Source organism: Convolutriloba macropyga, chromosome 1 (assembly GCF_964194025.1).
Source record: "Convolutriloba macropyga chromosome 1, txConMacr16.3, whole genome shotgun sequence".
In the NCBI taxonomy this organism is placed as follows: domain Eukaryota; kingdom Metazoa; phylum Xenacoelomorpha; order Acoela; family Convolutidae; genus Convolutriloba; species Convolutriloba macropyga.
The window spans coordinates 13817955-13841003 of NC_134468.1; the positions used below are offsets into that span (position 1 = coordinate 13817955).

A 23049-nucleotide genomic window follows, 5' to 3' on the forward strand; every position below is an offset into this window, starting at 1 on the left:
CTCTGACTCTACAATGTAACTCTTTGCGCTGTGTAGTGCAGTTTTTGTCCTCTGTTTTTTTTTCATAGATTTCGCTCATTATGTGAGGTTGTAGAGTAAAATTATTGGGATTGTGAAAAAAGTGATAACCAAACAGTCCTAAGAAGCCTAGCACATTATTAGCAGTTCCTCCAGCTGTGTTTTGTCTCTGTCGCTCTTGGTTGTTCCGATAAAAATCTCGTACCAAATTTTTGATCGTTGCGGTGTCTATATCAAGTGGTGGTTTTAATTGTAGTTCAACTTTGACTTGTTCTATTAATCTTCTTTGGTAGTCCATGGTGGTACTTAGGGAACTAAGCTCGTGGTTTTCTGGTATCAGCAGGGTGAACGCCTCCTCGAGTATAGGGTTTAGCCCTACGGTCATAACCAGCCCAATTTCGTTCTGACAGTTGTCTGTTGAGGGGCACAGAACCAAGCCTCCTTTAGATATCTCCGTTCCCTCGTCACAAGGAGGTTGTATGATGCAACTTCGGCATCCCCTCAGTCTAGTGCTTTTTGAGGTGAGTTTGTACCCCAAGTACGCAACTGAGTTTTGGTATAATTTGCAGTTCTTTGGCTTAAGCTTCAAGTTTGCTTTCCGTAGGGCTTCAAACACAATTCGCAGATGTTCTTTGTGTTCTTCCTCTGTTTTGCTGAAGACTAGAACCTCGTTCAGAAATATGAGAACAAAACTGAAGATGTAATCGTTAAATATTGCTGTCATCAAACGTTGAAATGTACCTGGGGCATTGCACAGACCAAATGCTGGTCGCAGGAACTCGTAATGACCACCGTCAGGGGTAACTAATGCAGTTTTTGGTATCGCTGACTCTGCTAGTGGCACCTGCCATTATCCGGAGGCTAAGTCCAGGCTCAAGAAAACTTTAGCTCCGTGAAGATGATCATGAATTTGGTCAATTCTGGGTAATGGGAATGCAACTTTTCTAGTTACCTCGTTGAATTTTCTAAAGTCTACACACATTCTACTGCTGCCGTCTTTCTGTGTTACGAGTACAATTGGCGCACTGTACGGGCTTTTAGATGGCCGATTGATATTCCTGGAGAGCATATCATCTACTTCCTGTTTCACAACTGCCATATTCCCGGGAGCTAATCGATAGGGAGAAAGTTTAATTTGGCCAGCGTCTCCAGTATCAATCGCGTGCTCCACTAAATGTGTCTGACCCAACTCTGCATCGTTTAGAGCAAAAACATCCCGAAAAGTGGCAACGGTACTCAATATCTTGAGTCCAGTCTCGTGGTCCGATTTCACCAGGTCGCAAATTTGCTCCGCCTCGTCCTCTGATGCTGTCATGGGACAATTGTTTGTTTCTGTTTCTCCAGGTCTGTGGGATTGAAACTCACTCTCCGCGCCGCACACCTTGACTTGTCCGGGTTTTTCTGTTTTCCAGAAAAATGTCAAATTGACTGTACTGCTTTCTGTGCCCATCATTAGTTGCCTAGACTTAAAATAAATCGACATTTGATTTCCCTGCATTATAGGTGTCCCTAAGATCAACGGTACATCTGTGTCCGGGATGACAAGAAATTCCGTCTGAACGACCATTCCGGGACCGAATGCAAGAATTCCGGTAAACTTTCCTAGAATGCGGAACGGGTCGTTTGTTGCAGATCAAGCTGTGTCGTGGAAGTCAGACTGTATCGTGGAAGTCCAAGTCCCAGGAGATCTTAACTTAACCTAATAGCCATTGATCTCTGTAAAACCACCTATGTTCCTAAGTAGCTATGTTACGTTTTGAATTAAAGCCAAACTCTAACTTAAGAAATTACTAGAATAATAAATTAGAGATCGCAAAGTTACCACAGACCTTGTTCATAACTAAATCAAAGCTAGAATCAAACTAAGTTTATTCTACAACAATTCTCCTAACTATTTTCTATTTCCCTATTCGATCTCTGAGTCTACACCGACTCTATCGAATAATCCTAAGAAGATAGAAAAATTGAACTAAGGAAATGCTTTTACCGCTGAGAATAAGGAAGGTTGTAAAACAAGCAAGTGAACTTAGAATCAGGAAATTGGGTTAAAAAAATGGCTCAAAAACTAGCGGTGTTTATACTAGCTTATCTTTTCATATCTTGAGATAATTGAATCCTGCGGGCTTAATTTAGCCTAATCGTTTGAGAAAATACCTTATAAGGGCCCTAAATATGGCCAGATTTCTGGGGGTTTTGTATATCCGTACTTATTATGTAAGGTCCTAAAAATTCGTTCCAGGTCATTTGTTCATGCCTAGACCTTCGAAAAATAATTTTAGTATACTTTCAAGGTGTTTCGTTTACTAAGATTATCAGGTCCGAATAATATCATTCTTTTAAATTTGGTAATAATTTAGTTTGAGAGAATCAAGTCAAAACTCTAATCTTAATCTGTACAAATAACTATAGTTCTCGTTGGTTTAATTTCGGTTTCGGTTTATACGGTTCATCGAGACAATTTGAAGGTTAGTTCAAATTACTTTAACTTTTTTTTCCTGTATTTCTTAAGTTTCAATATCTACAGTGATCAAGAAACCAGTTGTGCTTGTCTTTTTGAGACCAAATCATAGGACGACAAGAAACAGCAAATACGGACTGAAATCAAAATTTCACAAACAATTTTTCGAAGCCACAGCTGTGAAGCTATTTTATCTAAAATACAAAAAAACCATTGAAAACTTGATAATAACGAACAGAATTGAACGGTTCACTTGGGTCTTTTTTGTTTTTGGGTTGGTTTTTTAGGTAAAGTGTCTTCGTGGAGAAGAGAACAAAAAACTACGAATATTGATCAGTATGGAAAACTCACGAAACTCTGATGAAAACCTGTTTTCAAGCTCTATAGACATTTCTTAAAACAAAACCAACAGTAAAAATTCTGTTTAGAGCAACGAGAATTTGTGAGTTCTCTCAATAATAAGACTTAGTTCTTTGTTGACAACAAAGAGAACAAAAAATTGAAATATCGAATACATTTTCTTTAAAAAATATTAATTAAAAGACTCTAAAACCGTTCGCTGTAAACTGAATAATGAAAATAGATTCATTTATATACCCGTGGAAGCACTCAAGGCTTTTGATTGTCATAAATATGCCAAACGACAACAAAAAGAACGATAATTATAGCAAAAAAAATCCTCGTAAATTTTGGGAGAGCACTGATGCGCATCTCTTAAAAACTTTTTATTTCCAGAAAACTCCTAAAGGGAGCGAATGCACAGTTATTCCTTTTTTGGATTGTTCAGAGATTAGGGCAGCAGATTTTATGTCTCTACTTCTTGCAAATTTAAACGAAGTAGGATCGAAAGGCGTACTGGAGCTTTTTTTATTTAAAAAAGTCTCAAATTCGAAAAATTTAGCAAAAAACAAGGATAAAACAAATTAGCGAGCCTTCACGTTTTTTACAACGTTATCAACATTTAGCAAATTGACGAAAAATGGGTCATATATAACGGAAAATGTTAACAAAACAACGGAATTCAGTCTACTTTTCTCAAAAGTTTAAACCTCGGTAAATCTTTGTAAAAAACAATAGTCCAAAAAAATCTTTTTAATTTGATATTCTACGCTGGATTGGCTTTCTAATGTCAAAAGTTTCAACTCTCTGATAAATATATCGACCGGTCAAAACTGACTGAACAAAAGAACCCATTTGAGTATATAGTTCCTCCCCCCACAAGTGGGCGGAACAAAATATTATTTGCTACTTAAGGTGTAAACTGTCATTTAAGAACCTTGAGACATGTTTAGCAATCACAATCAAAGAAGTAGTCAGACAAAAAACCTTCTCAATAATTGCTTGACTTTGCAACTACAAAAATCCTCGGATAAAGTCGAACAAATATATGAAATGGTATTATTATAAACTTTTAAATTGACTGCATTAGAAAACTTTTTGTTTTGAAATTGAAATTAAACCAAAAAAGATGAACCAAAATTTTGATGAATTCTATGTTCCGAAAACGTTCCCAACTTACTTGGTAACAATCTTGCTAATTTCTCGGGCAATAATTTTTCATTTAATTGCAAATCTGTTTTTCACAAAGTGTATATTTACTTGATTACTTTATAGGACATAACCATCTTTAAATAATTTCTTGAAAACTGGTGAAAATGTAGAATAGTTGCAATAAGTGTACCTCAAGGAATGTGTGTAAGAACAAATTGTATCAAGGGCTGAGGTGCCAGACGGAATTGCCCTCTGATCAGACTCAAGTCCGACGCATACGGTGTGTTTCCAGACAAAAAACACATGTTCTGGAATTTGGTTTGAGTGCACATTAGTATGATATGTCACTTAGTTTGATAGTGTGATAGGTGCATAATAGTATTGATAGTTTGATACAATAGGTCAGTAGTGTGATAGGTCACTACAAGGAGAAAGAAGGTCAGGTCACTACAAGCTAGAGAGAAGGTCACTTCTGTATGGCGATGGTCTCATCAGAGGTCAATTCCTGATGGGAATGGCCTGATCAGAGGTCATTTCCGTCTGGCTTGATCTGAGCAGAGGCGGATTCAAACGCACATTAGTCTGATCAGGGAAGATTTCGAGTGCAATTGGGTCTGATCAGGGACCATTTCCAGTGCAATTTTTTTCGACGGATTTTGTGTATTTTTACTGATATATATTGGCACTGCCAAGAGGCAACAAAAAAGCAGCAATTGGATCAGAGAAACATTTAGAGTTTGATGACCTTGATCGAAACCAAAGGGTTCCAGCAGATAGCAAATGGCAGTTCACTTAACAGGAAAGTTTCATTAACTGTGTACCACCACCTTTCGCATGGAAAGCTGTCTAAGTTCGTCCATTGAGTCATAAGAAATATGCACTAATGCTATACTAAATCAATTTTCTTCTCAACAGTTGGCTTGTTATTAGCAATGCTTTTGGATTTGGTTTTCCTTAGATGAATTTAATAATGCAAGCTTCAATTTTTAACAATTGAATATGTTATAGCAAAATTAAAGAGAGTTGTTGTTAGTGAAAACCATTCACTGATCAGACTATTTCGAGCGCAATTGAGTCTGATCAGAGGCGATTTCGGGCGCACAATAGTCTGCTCAGAAATAATTTTGAGCCCAGAATCGGTTGGACAATGGTCTGTGTTTGGTCTGGCCACGGTCGCACAATCGTCTCGCCAATGGTCTGACTCCGGTCTTATCAGAATTCATTCCGTCTCGCAAGGTCTTATCAGAGACAACTCCGAGCGCACTCCGAGCGCACATGGTGTTTCGAGCGCACATCATTCTGATCAGTGGACACTTTGGTCTGAGATGGTCTGATCAGAGGTTACTTCCGGATTGCACTTCTACCTTTTCCATTTTGTATGTGTCTGCTGTAATGTTTAAGTAATTGATTTTTTGCTATGGTGTATATGTTTGTGGTCAGACCAAAAATTCGTTCATAAAATTGAAAAAGTTTTAAGTAAACTGAATGATGCGACAACAGGATTGCGCTAGCCCTGGTCCAATCATTTTTGAACTAATTTTTGTCATAAAAATGAGAAATTATACAGTTACAAGTAGACTAGTTAAACCGGTCCTTTTAATACATAAGATGCTTGTAATAAGTTACCCGACAAAACATAACCTTCAATTGACTTGAATTCACTCCTTTGTTTTCTCCAAAATTTGATTCTGCGCATATTTGACTCTGCAACGAAATTTGCAGCGAAACCTTTTCAAAACAGAATAAAATTTATCATCCTGAATGAAAAATATGATGAAATCACATATTGTCCAATGTGTAAGAAAATGATAAAACTTCCACTCCAGTTGAAGTCAATGTGAAAGAAAAAAATTAAGGAAAAACTGAATAATACTGAATATTAAATACTGAATAATAAAATAAATCAGCTATTAATATTAAGATAGTTGCTAGATAAGCGTCCGGGTCTTATTTCCTAGTAAGAATATTACCAAATCTTACAAAATAACAGTTACAGTTCAGCTGGGGATGTGTATTGTTTACATGGTTTGTTACCAAGAAATCTGTTCCAGGCCTTGCTGTTGATCATTCATATCACACAATGTGGCTTCGTATCAACTGTCACTGTCCGCAGTGTACAACAACCGTCTCTAACCAGAGGAGCTTCTCACCCTGGCACTATAATCCAGACCTGAACTCAAAACCCTCCCCCGATTTCCTCTTCGGCCACTCCAGCAAAGAACCCTTCAGCTCTCAGACCTTTGAGGTCACTCGATGCTGGGACTCCCCCACTTCTGAGAAAGACGAAGGAATGCTGGATGTTGAGTTTCAAGACGGAAGAGACGGAAGTCAACATGTGGGAAAAGTGCCCAAGGAGTTGCTTGTCAAGATGTACAAAGAAACGACGTTTGCGAAACAAATCAGGTACAAAAAAGGAACATCAAAAGGAACGCCAAATCAATATCAATACTGTATGAGCTATGATAATATGTCACTTTTTACACAGAGATGTATACGTCATGGTCAAGACTTCAATTTAGACCTGCACCTCTTAAAAAAGACATAGCAAGTATGTCTAAAAACGTCTAAAAATGGTTGGAAAAACATCGAAAAAAAAACGCGACTATTCTGGATTCGGAAACTTTGATACTTCTTATACGCAATTTTTATAGGTCATTTGTGGATCAAAGTTTTTTTGTTTCTGATACAATTTGGCCAGATAAGAACAATTTATAGAGCTCCTGAAGCCTCTACTCACTGACTAAAGTCTACTTTAGTAAACAATTATTTTTTATAGTAATAGTATTAATATGCGTAGTAATATTCGACATCCTCTCCTCCCCCTTCCAGTTTATATGAAAGAGAAACGTCGGTGGACCTCTTTGTATTTTGTTAGTTAATTAACCTTTTTAAAAAAACTTAGCTTGCATTATATATTGCTGTTTTTGTAAATTTATAATAACTACCTTTAAAAATTGATATAGTACAAAATTTTTGATATTTTAGATTAAGATATATTTTTCATTATATGATTACAGTGCTGCAAGGACTCCTCGACCTCTTGTGGAGCCAGTGGAGCCTATGAACTACACCGATTTCGTCTCCTCTGATGAGTCACTCTTCAGAGCCCTCTCTCAACTCATGTTTAATGGAGTGGTGCTAATCAAGGGTGCACCCTCCCACACAGAGACCATCCAGATGTGCATGTCTAAATTTGGTCCCATTGAGGACACCATCTACGGATTAGATTGGAGAGTCAAGATACATTTGGACCAATCAGAAAACGCCATTGGAGTCAATTTCAAAGGTTCTTGATTTTATGTTGCATTTTGGTTGACACACTTTTTGAAAGATTTCAAAAGTTTTGCATTTATTGTTCAGAAATTTAACACATTATTATATGATTTAATTGCTATTAATTGTCTGTTCAAGGATTGCCAGAGGTAAGTGGCATGGGTCTTCGCAATGTTTCTGGGAGTATTGGGTAATACAAGTTTTTTTTAATAGGTATAAACCAAATATTCAAACTTCTGTCTTCGATAAACCTTATACAAAAGCCTTTAACAAGTTCTCGCGAACAAACTATCAGTTAGGTTGACTAAAAGAGATTCCTCAGATTGAGGCGACAGACTGAAGCGCCCTCTGATCGACTATCTTTGAGTTAACACCTGGGCATTGTGCACTTTAATTACATATTAGTTTGGAAAATTCTTCAAGCGCATGAAAATTTGGACGATGGTTTGAAACTTCTTTAAATTTACTATGCAACAACATAACGCTAATTGAGCATGTAGTGTATCCTCGCATTAATTAATTAAAAGATTTGAAAAACAGATGAAATGCGAAAATGTGTTTGTTGTGTTTATTTGTAATTCATTGAGGCACAATAAGTATGTACTCTACGTGAAATATAAACAAATAAAATTTTTGCCAATTTAACTCAGTAAACCATTATATGTAGTAACTTTTTATTATGCACTGTTTAATACTTTCAAAATTTTTTGTGTTTTTTTTAAGATCGACAAGACAGCTGTACTGGAAATAATTTTCTGATAGCACAATTTGAGCAGATTATATATTTTTTAACCAATTGAAATGAAGCTCAACTGAGACAAACTCTTTTATTTATTTATTATCTTATTATCTTTTATTTATTATTAACTTATTATTTATTTTCCAGATTACCACATGGACCTGGTGTGTTTCGAATCTGGGCCTGGGCTGCAAGGGCTGCATGCCTATCAAGTGGATTCCTCTTGCGAAGGAGGAGATTCACTGCTGCTTGACATCTTTGCAATTGCAGGTTACAAAGCTGAATATTTTTAAGCTCTTTTTTATGCCTAAGCCCGGGTCGATGTGTGCACCGTTAAAAATTGGTAGAAAGAGTGGAAAGAGTTTTTCACCTCTGGTTAACTGGATGTTCAAGCCTGGAAATTGTAGAATAGAATTGATGTTCTTAGCGCTAACATTAAAATTAAAAAATTCAGAAAGTAAAATTTGAATTAAGATTAAACATCAGTTTGCAGTTTTTTAAATTTCAGTTAATAAAATTTTAAAAGTTTAATCCAGCAAAAAACGAATTTATGGCGTAAATTTGTTTAGGTTTTTAGTTGAAAAGATCTTTACGAAGAAAATAGCAGATGATACATTTATTCGAAAACTTAACGCTCGAGCAGCAAAGATAACATAGTCAAAAATATCTCCCCAGCAGCCTTTTATTTGACTATGGTGATTTTCAAGCATTTAGTGGAACTTGACTGAAACCTATAATCATATTTCTTAAAAAATATCCCTAGTTACCTTCCTCAAACAGAATTGAAGTGGAATTAAAGTAGATAATTCAATCTATCTATGACACAAGTCAAGAACTTAAAAAAGTTTAGCAAATTCAAAGGAGAAATAAATTAAGAACAAAGTTGATTTCTGTAAGAAAAATTTTTGTTCTTTAATTTATTTCTCGTTTGAATTTGTTAAACTTTTTTAAATTCTTGACTTCTGTCAAAGATCATCCACTTTACTTCCACTTCGATTCTGTTCGAGGAAAAGAATTTTTGAGGAAGTAAATTTTCCGTTATGGTTAAATTGGTGAAGATAGAAGTAGATCAAAAGTGAATAAAAGATGGACATAAATTGGAAATGGCAAACTGTCCACTCTACCACTCTTGTCCCTGATTTTTAGCAGTAGAAATAGTTGAAAAATCAGAATCAGGGATAATTTACACCTCTCATCTGCGAATTTGATCATTTTTTCACTAAACAGAGAAGATGGGATAACAGTATGATACAGTACGGCTCGAACCTCAATTTTGACAGGCTCCAAAATGTTTTAGCATGTTAAAAAGAAATTTAAATAGACCTATTTCTAATGTCTCAAGTACTGGAACAAATGATTAAGCCAAATTTCTTCTCTTTTCTTAAGCTTCTGTTTGCACATTTTTTAAAGTCATCATAATATTAAAGAAAACAGACAAAAATAAAGAAATTGCTAGCAGTGTATATATAGAAAGCTTTAGTAGTTGCTTTTTATCACTGTTTCTTGACAACTTGGGAGCCTCTGCAGACTGAGGCATGAAACTCAACAAATATTGAGACCTCCCGGCAACCCGCTAACAAATCAAATTCATCCAATACAAAAATTTTCAATTTCGCCACTCTATTTAGAATTCAGTTATTTTAACATACAAAATGTCATGTAACTTGATGATTGAAGCTTAAAAATACTAACAAGGAGGCTCGGTAATGTGCGATTGCCGACACCGCTCATCCGCAATTTTGGCATAATTGATGCATACAGACAGAATGAGGAACAGATAGAAAACCCCAAAAATTCAATTATTTTTCAAAAAAAAATTGGTGTATGAACGAAAAAGTAGCCTCCGAAGCAAATAACTCAGTGGAGTAACAATAGATGCATTTGGTCGATGAGATATGCGAATATTAAGAAAGGGAGTCCAGACGAACAGCAAATTCAAAAACAACAACAAACATTAATTACATCAAAAAATTTATGTCTTAATAACAAAGTTGAAATGGCGTCAGTTAAATGAAACTAAACAAAATAACCTGTAATTCATCAGAAAAAATATAGGACCAGTCCATAATACGGCTTGGTAACAACTAGACAATATAGAGCAAAAACAGTAAATTTGAAAAAATCGTTTAGTTTTTTTTTATCAAAAAACACTTAATTTCAAAGTAATGAAAACCACTAGAAATCAATTAATGATCCCATAGGTGCACGTTTACCGATGTTTCTAAGGATGGGAATTATGAACTATTGGTATTCAGTTTTAATGTGGTTACAAAAAGAACAACAAATAGACAACAAACAAAAAATCAATTAAATTTTGCCAGAAAACGCTTTTGAAGCCGTAAAGGCGTACTTTGGACCTCACAATATGTTCGATTGCACCTTCTTGGAAAACCAATTATGTATTATGTGACCTGTCATTAGTTAAAGCCGGTAACAAGTAGACAAAAATGAAAAAAAGGAGAATTAAGTAATACATGTTTTTTTTCGAAAAAAAAATTATTTCCGAAGAAATGAAAGCTATTAATTACATAATGAAACTGTTAAACAGGTTCGTTTACTCTTCCGAAAGAAGTCCTTGAGACATGCAATTATCCGAAACATATCCTACGTCTCCAAAAAGAACGTGAAATATGACAAAAATCGAAACTAATTCACTTTTTTTTGTGGAAAAACCCTTGTCGAAGCCAGTAAAGTCATAACGAAATCTTTAAAAACATTAGATTTTGGGACACCAATCCCTTTGAAAAATTTCCTTGACAACAATTTTGTCCTATTTGACCTGTAATTAACGAGACTGGTTAACAAAAAGACAATAAAAGGAACAAAATTGCGAAGTTAAATTTTTTTTTATTAATTCTGAAAACAATTCTTTTCTAACTCATGAAAGCCATCAGCTATCTACTAAAATCAGAGAATTGGCCCAACTCGTCTTCCGCGATAAGCCAATGAAACTGAGTCATTGTACAGGAAATTGATTTCATTATACGACTTAAAAGACAAAGTAAAAACGACAATTAAAGACAAAATTAAAAGTTTCAAAAAAATCTTCGAGAAAGTATTGTCGAAGCCGATAAAACCAGAGTTCATATCCTTCACAATTTTGACATTATTAAGTATGTTCTGTTATGAACGCCAATAGTCTGATATATGAACTGTCAAAAAGGTGATAATGTGACAAAACTAAAAAAAAAGTGAAAAAAGGCGAAATACCTAAAAATAAAAAAAAGTGCAATCTAGTAGTATCAAAGCCAAAAAACCATAACTTAAGGTGTAAAACCGCAGTAAAGATTAAATTTGAATTCATTAGAATTCAAAACTATTCTTTCCTTGATAAGACTAAGTTACAAGTTGACCAGATTAAAAGAAAATTGGAGGCAAAGTTCAATAAGCCATTTTTTTAAAACTCAAATATTTTTTAAAAGTTAAACCGAACATAAGCTTTCAAATAAAAAACTAGATAAAAAAATTTGGAGCTAATTAGGAAGCGAATCGGAGCTATTACTAGTAGTGAGCTTCGATTTGAAATATTCTGTTATTTAATTAATATATAAATAAAATCGATTTTTTTTAATGAAAAAGCCCGACTGATTGGAATCCGAATTATTTTGCGGATTTTAGCAGTCCGAGATCGGTCCATAACTAGCTCTGCTCATGCTGTTTGTCCATTAAGAACACTTAATACTTCAAATGCTAAATATATAGATAAATTGTTGGTTAAAAAATAAAAAAAAATGCTGCGTTTTTGATAATCGACGAGTAAAGTTAGCAAGAACCGGCAAAATTTTAATTACGGAGCACTCGCAACGGAAGCTGAATTGAAATAACCCTTATTTGAGTCTACAAAGATTGTGTTAGTGGCCTTTGGATGTGTACTTCCTGCAATTTATTCAAAGTGGACTAAAAAACTTATCTCGTGCTGTTTTTGGTGAAAAGGTCTGAATTTTGAAAAATTTAGCCAGATTTATCGGCAAAAAGTTAAATAAATTAGCCGACAATTTTTTTTGCCTTGAAAAAATAAAATTAACAACACTTTTTTGAAAAAAAATTATCAAATTTTAGCAAAATTAGCAAAAATTCAGTCAAAAACTTCCGGAAAATGTGAAAAAAACAACGTAAACCTCGATAACTCCCTGTAAAAACGAAAATCAATAAAAGCTCTTTAATACCATATTCTACGCTGGACAAATTTTCTACTGAAAACCAGTCTCAACTCTCTACAATGAATATACCGATCTGCCAAAATTGTCTGAATGAAAAAAACCCATTTGAGTATATAGTTCCTCCCCCCTCAAGAGGGGTCGGAACAACAAGATGGAAAAATAACTATGTGTGTGATATCTTCGTTAGTGAGTTAATCTTTATTTCTTGAGCTCATCAAGTGACCGCAACTATCAACTGAAGTAATTAAATAGAAACGTCTTTGTTTGAACTTCTGAAACTTCAGGATAGGTATATGGAACCCATGAATTTTAATTAAACTAAAATGTTAAACGTGAAAGCAAAACATGAAACACAGAACTCAGTTTTACCGCATTTTTATGGTAATTCAATTTGAAATAATTGAAGAATTGGAACAATGACATTGTAACAGTTTTAAGCATTCCTAAAAGTTTCATTTGGCAATTCAACAGGATACCAAAAACCTAGACAACAGAAAATAAATATTAAAAACGCACAATGAAATAGAATCTGCTGATAAATGATTGTTTCCACGCAAAATATTAAGATTGTATCCTAGTCTGTTACCGACGGCTATCTTGCAAGATCTTGCAAGATTGTTGCAAGATATCAGTCGGATATGCTGGAATCTTACAAGATAAGCGTCCGAATCTTGCATCTTGCAAGATGAAGGTCATTTGCGAGAATTCTTGCAATATGAACGTCGGAGTTCATAGCGTAGTGATTGTATTGTCACAAGCAATAGTTAATGTAAATAATTCAACAAACCACTTCAAATCTTTTAGTCAATTATTCGTGCCTTTGTTGGAAATCGAATGGAAAAAATTTTGTTATCATTATCTTATACTTAGTTTTCAAAACTAAAGCTTAAAATTCTGAGATTTCATCACAGAGCCAATTTGAGCTTGTTTTTTCGAAATTTATTGAAAAATAGTAAAGCAGGGTTTACAAAAGAGCGGAAATGTTATTAGTTATTAAATCTTAACTAGATAGAAATTTTGAGCAAAACCGTCGTTAAGTTTCTCAAAAGTTGGATCCGATCATAAAGTTTGATCAAACTAAAATTGTCATCCAAACTTCAAAAATGTGAAAAATCAAATCTCACAGAGAAATTTTCACCACGCTACGAAATGTTCCTAAACCCGACTGAAATTTACTATATAATAAAAATCTTGCTGTATTTGGTTATTAACCAATTGCTATATATAAAACAACCTTGTACGATATCAAAACTAAGTTTGGGGAAACAACTTAGTACATAGTATCGTGACAATCCTTACATACACCCCAATAAACAAACACACACTAAATGAGATCTACATATCGAAGCGTATTGAGAACAATTGCCGTGAGCTGGGTTCCACAAACTTTGCAACCTTACAGAAATCAAATTTAAAATTAAAGCTCAAACTCAAATTGACGCAGGGTTGAGGAAACAAACTATTTCAATATTTACTTGAGATATGCTTCACAAACTTTGTCGAGAAATTCTAAATGTCCAACGTATACATTGATATAAGAGAGATGAAGCTTTCAGGAACAAGAAAGAACAAGAGAAAGGGTTATAAGAATGCACGAGTTAGAGGTTTTGAGATAAGTTGATGTAATGATTGGCCCATTAGGATTGCAGGTAAGTGATGTTGGTTGAGACCAAGTACTGGAAAGGAATGTTCTAGAATTAAAATTTCAAGGTTGCAACGAAATATTTACGATACAAAGTAAAACAGATTCAACATACTAGAATGCCGTGAATTTTGTTTATGATTAAGATCATGTGCATTGAAAAAAACAGCATACTCTTATGGTGCGCAAACTCATATCATACAGTATGCGATACGTCGGTTGGGGGGCTAGTCCGTTCGCCAAAAAAGAAGACGTTCCAGCGTAACGTTTGCAGTAAGGGAAAAAAATTTTGTAAAAAAACTGTCAAAAAATTTAATGTCTAAGCAGAAAGGAGCGGCAGCTAATTGGAAAATAAATTTTTGCACTGAAAAAAAAAGAAATTTGAAATTTCTCAAAAGAACTTTTACAGTTTATGTGTTTTTGGTTTTCCTGTACTTTCATCTGGTTTAACATTTAATAAGATTTGATGTTCTGTCTGATAGCCAGAACATCTATGCACTCGATTAATTCCTAAAGTCACTTAATATCAATCATGGTTTCCCTATTATCTCTCACTAAAAACACTTTATACACACACTATTCTTGTGTTTCATAATTTCTGGATATCAAAGAAGTGTCCGTTACAATGCCCGCTACTCCAAATTATGACAATTTTTTTCATACACATGCACGTGGGGGTGTAGATTGTTAGATTATAGCAAATGTTGTTAGAATGATCCCATATTCTTCAGCCACAAAAAATTGGAACGGACCGTGAATCAGAGCTGTGTGAGAACCATTTCTATGATAAATGTTTATGTATATTGACAACGATAGTTCATATATTAGAGATTTTTTTTTAAAAAAAGCTTCGGAAAGATTTTACAATTATAATTCTTTTCTTGCCATTGTGTTACCAAGAATTTTGCCGAGGCCTCATCAAGATATTTCATTTGGTTCAGTTTTTATTATCATAAATAGCTCGAACTAAACTACAGAAAAGTTTCAATCGAAAAGTTCCAGTAAACATTTGAGCAATAAATTTTGCATAGCCACAAGAATTGGAGAACAATACGCTCTTAAATCTTTTTTTTTGTTCTAAAAACAAAACAGTATCTGATTTGCAGAGGAATTCAGACAACTTCATCCGTCTCTCTTCAAGACACTCACCCAGATCCCAGTGACCTTCAACAGTGTCTATTCCAAGGAAGAGAAGGAGGCTCATAAGTGCAGCCATAAACCCCACATTGAAGTGAACAGGGATGACGTAATCGTGGCTGTCAACTGGGTTCCACAGACGGACCTTGGACTATTCTTGGCTAAACAGGAGGAAATTGATGATTATTATCAAGGTACCAACCTTATCGAACTAGAGATGTCTCTTCCAAGCGTTAACATTTTTCGTTCTTAGGCATTAGATAACAACTGGTAGCATTGTTTAGGTTGACCTATAACTGTACAAGAACCAATTGAATTTTTGATAAATAAAACGAAATCATGAGGCTACAAGTGGAATGACAAATGAAGCCAAAACGAAAGAAATCATTTAAAGTTTACGAAAACACATTGTCAAAGCCATAAAAACGATTAGCTTTTCTCTGAAGACAAAATATATGTTCATTTCGCCTCATTTTGTTGCAAATAAGACTTGTCTTTAATTGGGCCTTGATTTGAAATCATTCTCGATTGTAATCAACTGTAAAATAAACCTTAATACAAAAAATTTTAAAATGAGCGCCACAAAATAATCCGAAAAATTATTGATTATAAGAATCCAAGATGAACCCAAACCGAAAGTACAACTAGCTTTTTGGAGTTTTCAAAGTTTCTGACAGCATATTAAACCAAAGTGGGATGAAAAAAGCGTATTTGGAGCCATTTTTGATTTAAAAATCCGAATTTCGATTTTTTTTTAAATATTACCCAAAAGTTTCGAGTAAAACCATTTGGCAAGTGTCCGCTATCCCCAAAAAGTATAAACAATAACACGTGTTCAACAATTGTCACAAATTGTAACAAAATTGACAAAAATTTTTGGTCGAAAACATGGAAATTGTGAATACAAACAACGGAATTCCGTCTACTATTCACAAAACAGAAAAACCTCGTTAACTCCCTGTAAGAAACGAAAATCAAAAAACCTTCTTATTTCCGTATTCAACGCTGCCCGAGTTTTCTAATGATACTATTTTCTAATCTCTACGATGAATATATCGACCGGCCAAAGATTTTTGAACAAAAAAACCGTTTGAGTAAATAGTTCCCCCCCCCCCCCACAAATGGGTCGGAACATTAAAATATTTGAATGTTGAAAAACCAATATATGTATTCTAAAAAAAGTTTGCAATGCCGTTATTAAGTTCAAACCAAAAAATCCACCAGAAAGCCCGATCTAATTAAAATTTATCGATCGCTGAGCCAAAACTGATTTACTCTTGCTATATAATCAAGATGAATTTTAAATTTTTGAACCCACCCCCTTTTCGTTACTAGTTCATCTCACCGCTTTTGATCTATTTTTTTCTTTTTTCACCTGTGTTATTTCCCGTTTCACTGACCATTTAACACAGAATCAAACCGAAGACCACAATAAATTTGCTTTGAAGTACGCCGCAAAACACACACTTTTGCCTCAAAGTGAACACCAATGTGCTTTTGTGAACAACAATGATAATTGCGAACATTCTCTATTCTTCTACAATCATTTAAGATCTAATTTAGGAACCAAATTTTCACACGAGCTATCTTATTGATCGCAGAGCTACTTAGCTTTTTAAACAATTCTTTAACACATCAGTCTTTATTGGTTGGTTCTCCAATTGACACGTCATAAACAGTATTTGACAACAGTGATAAATTCGAGTAAAAATGTTGGTCTTACGACGTAATGAGGGTTGCAAAAACCAAGATAAAACCAATATTCTTTTTGAGTATTGAAGAGACACAATCGACTGCAATAAATGCTTCGAAATTTTGTTCCGAGAACAAACAAAACCTTTTTTCTTTTCAGCATATTGTAAATTTGGACAGATGATACAAGACAGCAAATTGCGACACAGATTCAAATTGGAAGAGAACGACGTTCTAATCTTCAACAATAGACGAATGGTTCACGGTCGAAGTGCATTGAAATCGGGCTCTAGATATCTAATCGGTGCTTTCGTCACCATTGACAATTTCTTGCAAAAATACAATGACATGGCAATGGATCGGGGTCTCAAACCGAACCCTGTTCGGGTGGGAAACCAAGATCGAGCTTAGAGGATCTCGCTATCAGGAATTGCCAAAATACAGCAGAAAAAAGCTCAAAAGAGAATTTAGATTATTGGATTGGAAAAACTCGCGCATTCGTTTTTATACATATGGGGAACTGCTACGAGAATTATTTAGACCGTTCAGATTCAAAATTAGGAGATTAACTACTGCATATTGCAATTTATAATAGTTTCATACCGGTGTTTAGTGGGGAAATAAATATCCGCACCCTTTTATAATAATTTTAAAAAAGAAGCCGTAAATCAGAATAATGTTTGTTTGTTCCAGTTTACTCTTGCTAATAAGCATTTCACAGTACAAATAAAATATTAACAAAACCAAATTATAGCAATTCAAATGATTGCATAGAGAACAGATTCTACCACGTATAGGTAAATTTTCCTGAACAATGTACAGGTAAGGCCATGTGCAGTTAAAATTTACTGGCACAATTTTCCCCAAAATTGCTTACCAACACACCGTTCAGGTAAATTGCCTGCAATTTTTTTGCTGTTTTAATGAATAAATTTGAATAAAAACATTTCTAGAAGAACTGCATTTAACATAATTTATAAATAATCCTTTTAGAGCGGAAAAACGTTTTAAAGACATTCATAAAGCTTTTATATGATTTTTGCCAAGCTAAAAATAAATGAACCGTTAGGAAATTTAAATTTTTAGTATTAAACTCCTTCTATGACAGTTTAGAAAGTCTAATTGTCTAATTGTTCTCTGGGACTCTTGTATTGAGCAGGCATCTGGTGAAAAGCAGCACAAGCTTTTTGTAAACCAAATAGAAATGTTGACCTAATTAACTTAAAAAACCAAATATGCACTCACAGGATAGGTAAATTATCTGAACAGATATGGTAAATTGTGTTGGTAAATTCACCTGAAACTTGGACTGTTCAGGTAAATTTCAGGTAAATTTTGCAGGAGGGCTACATTCACATTTCAGGTAAAATTACCTGCAATTGCAGGTACATGCAGGGAACCGTGCAGGCAGTGTGCAAGAACGCCAAAACACATGCTCAGCTCGAGTAAATTTACTTGAATTTTTAGGTAAATTTATCTACACGTATTTTAGAGTACAAATCCATTCATTCAAAAATGGTTAAATTAATTTTGCATAACTTTGCCACAGGATTACAATAACTTTGAAAAAAAATCTGCGTTGAACTCCAATTTCAAATCAACTCAGATTCCGAGAACGATTCATTTCGAATTTTGATTTCTCAGAATTGGGCTAAGTAGGATTTGCAAAGGTAAGAATTGAGTCAACTGCTGCACAAAAAAGTAGTCGGAGGGATTGTGTCTCAGACCCACCAGATTCATGAGCTCTGTGTATTTCCCTGCGCTACCCTACCAGTTGACAGTTCAGCTTTTGAGCGGAAAAGAATGCTTGCGCTAAACGCCATTCAGGAGAAAAAGGTAGCAACGTGTAATTAGAAACCTTTAAAGAGTCGTATTTGCAACTAACCAGTCGAAAATTTCACTAATCATTGGCTATGTGTACTGTAAGGTTGCACATAAGTCTTAAAAAATCTTCTTTTGCTTCTTGGTAATTTCTCTTTCGAAATATTTTTAGCGGCTCAAAGAAGCCATAATTTCATTGTGTCCGCGTCCGTTTTGAGCTTAGATAATTTTGTCTAGAAACTCAACCTGGGTTAACTAAAGTTACTTTAGCCAAAATTGTCCTTGGTGTGTACGAGAACTGTTGTATCAATTTTTCTGTAAAACAAAAGATTACATAAGAAGCCAGAAAAATTCAAAATTGGGACAAAGCCGTAGTGTTTCAAAGTATGAGCTTTATGATAAGGTAGGTCCTGTGACAATTTTTCTAAGATTGAAATTAGGTAATATGAACATTAATTTATGAAATCAGATTTAGGCTAACTGTTGCTGTTCTAGTTGGACCGAAATATTTAACTCAAAACGGAAAATTAAATTGCACTGCCTGTGAGCGGGTGGTCTCCAAAAATAACATAAAACAAGAAACATTCATCAGCTTATCAAAAGCTTCCGTGACTTCTGGCTCCTCGAATGCACGCCGTGTACGAAGCGGTTTGCGGCGACGTTTCGGGAGCGTGTGGTTAAAGACCGCAGATGGTCCTATGTGCTAACGCTATAGTTAAGCTCATTAACTCAAACAATGGCTTCTGATGCAATGCTCTGTACTCCTTCATTAAACTATGATCTTGCGGCTTTTGTGTAGACACGAGGTCTTTAGCTATGTGGGTAGTGATTAGAGCAATACTCATCAGCTGAGCTGTAACAACAGGGGCTTGATCTCTGGAGCAGTACACTCTACTCTGGCTTCTATGCGCTTCTGAGTACTTTGAATACTTTTAGAGTACTTTTAGTTGCAAAAATGTTAAGGGCCGACTGTTATTGCTGCGACATTTGGAAACTGATTTGTTGAATACATCATGCCGAAAAATTAGCCTAGTTTGTATTATGAAAAAAGTGACTGAATTACAACTATGCAGTTTTCGATGCTTTCCTAGCGTTAGTAATTATACTCATTCAAGGCAATTCATAAACATATTACCATTATAATCTGTAAACGCTTTCGTTATGCTTCTGAGGAGTGATACAACAAACTTGAACCTAATCTGAAAACCATATAATTGTTTACAACATATTTCGTTTGCTTTGCAATCCTTGATGAGTTTTCTGTTTAAATATCAAAAATTTTTGATATCAGGTTTTTCTCTGGTTTCCTGGCAAAATTGAGAGAATTGGCCAATGTTGAGATATTTTTCGCGTTTCGCAACCCTTTTTAGGCATTTTTTTAAAAAAATATATACTCAGAAATCTATAAGATCTATTCTATGAGCTTATATAGAGTTTTTTAAAATTCAGTAGTTTTTTCGAATTTTTTGCTTCAATTTAAGGTGTGTAACCATTCAAGACCGTAACCATTCAAAATACTGAAAATTACATCAATTTGGATAGCTTTAATTATTCTTAATGAAATTTTGAATTTCCGATTTTTTTTCAACATAAAAAAAGGGTTGCGTTATTGGTGACTCAGGATAATTGTCGCAGCCTCAACAGGAAATGTCCAACAGAGAGGGATCAGTAAACAGTACCTATGTTTGTCAGTTCAAAATATAAAAATTTCAAAAGTCAAGTGGTAAATACTTGTTAGGTTCAGCCCCAAAAATTTTGAAGACAAATTTTTCCTGAGTCAGACTCTTTGATTTGGCGTATCCATCAATTCGGAAACTTTTTTGCAGTCAACTCCGAAAACGTTCTTGCCAATTTGTAACTCACGTCCGGACCTCCGAACAAATCTGCGAACTTAATGAAGGGGATAACACTCACTCATCAATTAAGTACTACATAAAGTTGACTCTAAGGCAATTGCCCCCAACAAACAGTAAAAGGGGAAGATTTACTGTCGTGTTTTTGAAGATAAATCTCCCACCCAGCAAACAAATGCAGTAGCCAAATCAAAACATTTCTTCTCATGCATGTCCAAGTTCTTTGAACTGTAGAAAACATGCTTCGAATAGCTCCCAAAACACCGTTCTCCATTTTTCTGATAGAGTTTATCTGTCAAAAAACTACACAGCTAACAGCAACTGTTTTTTAAATGGCGGTGAGCTTCCTTGTGGGCAAAGCAAACTTCGTGTATGACAACTACATACTCACTGAACACTCACTGATAATATCACGGATGAGGTAATAGATATCAAATTGCTTTATTTTACTGTAATACCATGCGTCAGTCAACCACTTAAACCATTTAAATTCAGTACATTTGCGAAAAAAACTTTAAATGTAGGCATTGCCATAATTATTACTAAAGTACTGCTTGTAAAACAACCGCACCTAGAAGGTTATTGACCTTTAAATTACTTCTCAAAGACATCAATATGACACGTGAAAATGAGAAAATGATGTGTACCACGCCATCCGCATAATAGTGTACATCGTTTCTGACCATAAAGTGCTCACCCCTCGCTGCACTCTCAACCAGGGGTTACGTTTTAGGAAGCTCATCAATTTCTTCCTCATGTTTAGGTCCGACTTGTTTCAAACGTCAATATTGAGCGCTATTTTGAGTTAGATTATCATATAAAATCTGCGTGCAACTTGAAATTGAAAGGAAAACTTTAACAAGTTGCTCAACGATCTGCCTCGGATGAACATGTGCAGGAAATACACATGCCAATGGAAACCAATGTGCTTAACGGTCAAAGATTTAATGTCGGATAGCAATCTACGGGCTAAAAAAAATTACGAAATGCCCAATATTTTTTTATTTCTAGCGCTGGTTGAACTGAAATGTTCAGAAAAGGGGCTAACTAAGAAGAAGCCACTCAGTTTGTTAATTTCCGGTTGCTAACCCGAGCAAGCCCGTTTTTTTATTTTGCAATTGATCAACTAAATCCCACTGCACAACCGCTAATAAGTAAATTTTAACCGGACAGATTTACTACAAAACATAAGATATGTCCTCCTACAGTTCAGGCAACATTCATTTGTCGTACCAACCGACCTAGAGGGAGTTTTTTTACTAGTCAAAGTGCCATTACGTTACAATCTATCTTCAAAGTATTTATGGCGCGAGAACATCACATCGAATTTTTTAGTGCAACAGTATAGTTTTTTGGGTCTGAAAACTTGATCAGTTATGCGACTCACGCAATACAACGCGCTGAACGAGATAACGCTGTCGATTAGACGAATGGTCTAAAATCCCTCCATGAGAACTTATATTTGGAGGATTTTTTAGATTCAATTATTCCAATTGTTTTCGATCTAGCTGGGTTTCCAGTTACTAAGTTTGTGAACAATTCGCCAGATTTGAAATCCCAAATTGCCGGGTCTTCTCAGACCACTGAACTGAAAATGATTTTTTCATCTGAGGAAGAGTTCTCTCATGTGCTCGGGCGTAATTGGCATCCCAAAATTAACAACCTTGTTGTGAGCACGGCTAACTAGCATCACTTTTGCAAAACTATTAACGAAAAGTTTTATTTGCAAGCTTCCGAAGGAAATATGACGAGCGGTAATCGTGACTGCAGGCAAAATATTTTTTAAGAAAGTACACTACTTTGCACTGGATAAATTCAACACACAAACACCTCATCTTTTTGCGTATTGTGCTAGTGAAATCTCGGAGTAAAATATTATTGATCAATGGAAAATCCAGCAGATGAGGTCTCACGTGGTTTTTCCGCTGACATTTGGCAGTGTCACATGGATGGGTTGTTGTGGACTTCCGGAGAGCTGAGCCATTCACTTTCTTGCCCATTACTGGCGTTGTCGATAACAGCAAGCTTAACGTTGTAAATAAAGAACAAGATGATACTTCCACATCAGCTTTATCCGCATCGGCAACCAAACCCGCTAAAGAACAAAGCATCCCATTTGACTATTGTTTTTTTCACAAATTGGACATTGTTACAGCTTTTACGATCCGTATCAAGAAAATTGACGAAGCCGGGGGCCATCTCCATTACTTTTTTTCATCAAGGAGTGTCTTTTAACATCGACTGTTCCAGGAGATTAGCCGTTTCACTTTGTTCTCACCATTCTTCGAACATAATGGTCCGTTGCGCTCATCTGGTTGTATCAATCCAATAATTGATGCCGAGTTTGACTTTAGACATCCAATAGTGTTAAGAGCGTGTCACTCCTACTAACTATTTTTTGCCATACAGGAACCATAATGAGGTCAATAAATACCTGCGGTCAAAGGCCGAGGAGTGCTACGCCATCCTCAAAAAACGTTCTTCACTACATTCCATCAATTTAAAGTGCGTTCTGTCCAGAAAGTGCTGTGAGGCAAATCTTCAGCTAAACAAAGCAAACCTTCCAACAGAAAAACTCGATTAACGTTCTCCCTCCTTCACAAACACTGAAGTGGACTTTTTTGTGTTGCCCATTTTAGGTTACGATTCATCGGACTACCAAGAACAGGTCGGGATTTCTCTTGAATTATCTGACTACTCGTACCTGTTTTTTTTCACGGTAACTAGTTGCTGTGTAGTTGGAACGGAGCGGCTCGTCTCCCAGT

The 23049-nt window shown here is 35.2% G+C and overlaps 2 protein-coding genes across 2 annotated transcripts in view; both read left to right on the forward strand.

The window, feature by feature from the left end:
• LOC142345754 (gamma-butyrobetaine dioxygenase-like) overlaps positions 1-17303 on the forward strand; it is a 28348-nt gene extending 11045 nt beyond the window's left edge. The window contains exons 2-6 of the mRNA XM_075398059.1: positions 6019-6370; positions 6985-7253; positions 8127-8249; positions 14888-15112; positions 16771-17303. Coding sequence (XP_075254174.1) covers positions 6019-6370; positions 6985-7253; positions 8127-8249; positions 14888-15112; positions 16771-17021 — 1220 coding nt within the window. The 3' untranslated portion in view covers positions 17022-17303. The remainder of the gene's footprint in view (positions 1-6018; positions 6371-6984; positions 7254-8126; positions 8250-14887; positions 15113-16770) is intronic.
• The window catches only part of LOC142335302 (putative protein-lysine deacylase ABHD14B), a 568842-nt gene that overhangs the window by 359826 nt on the left and 185967 nt on the right, over positions 1-23049 (forward strand). The window lies entirely within an intron of this gene.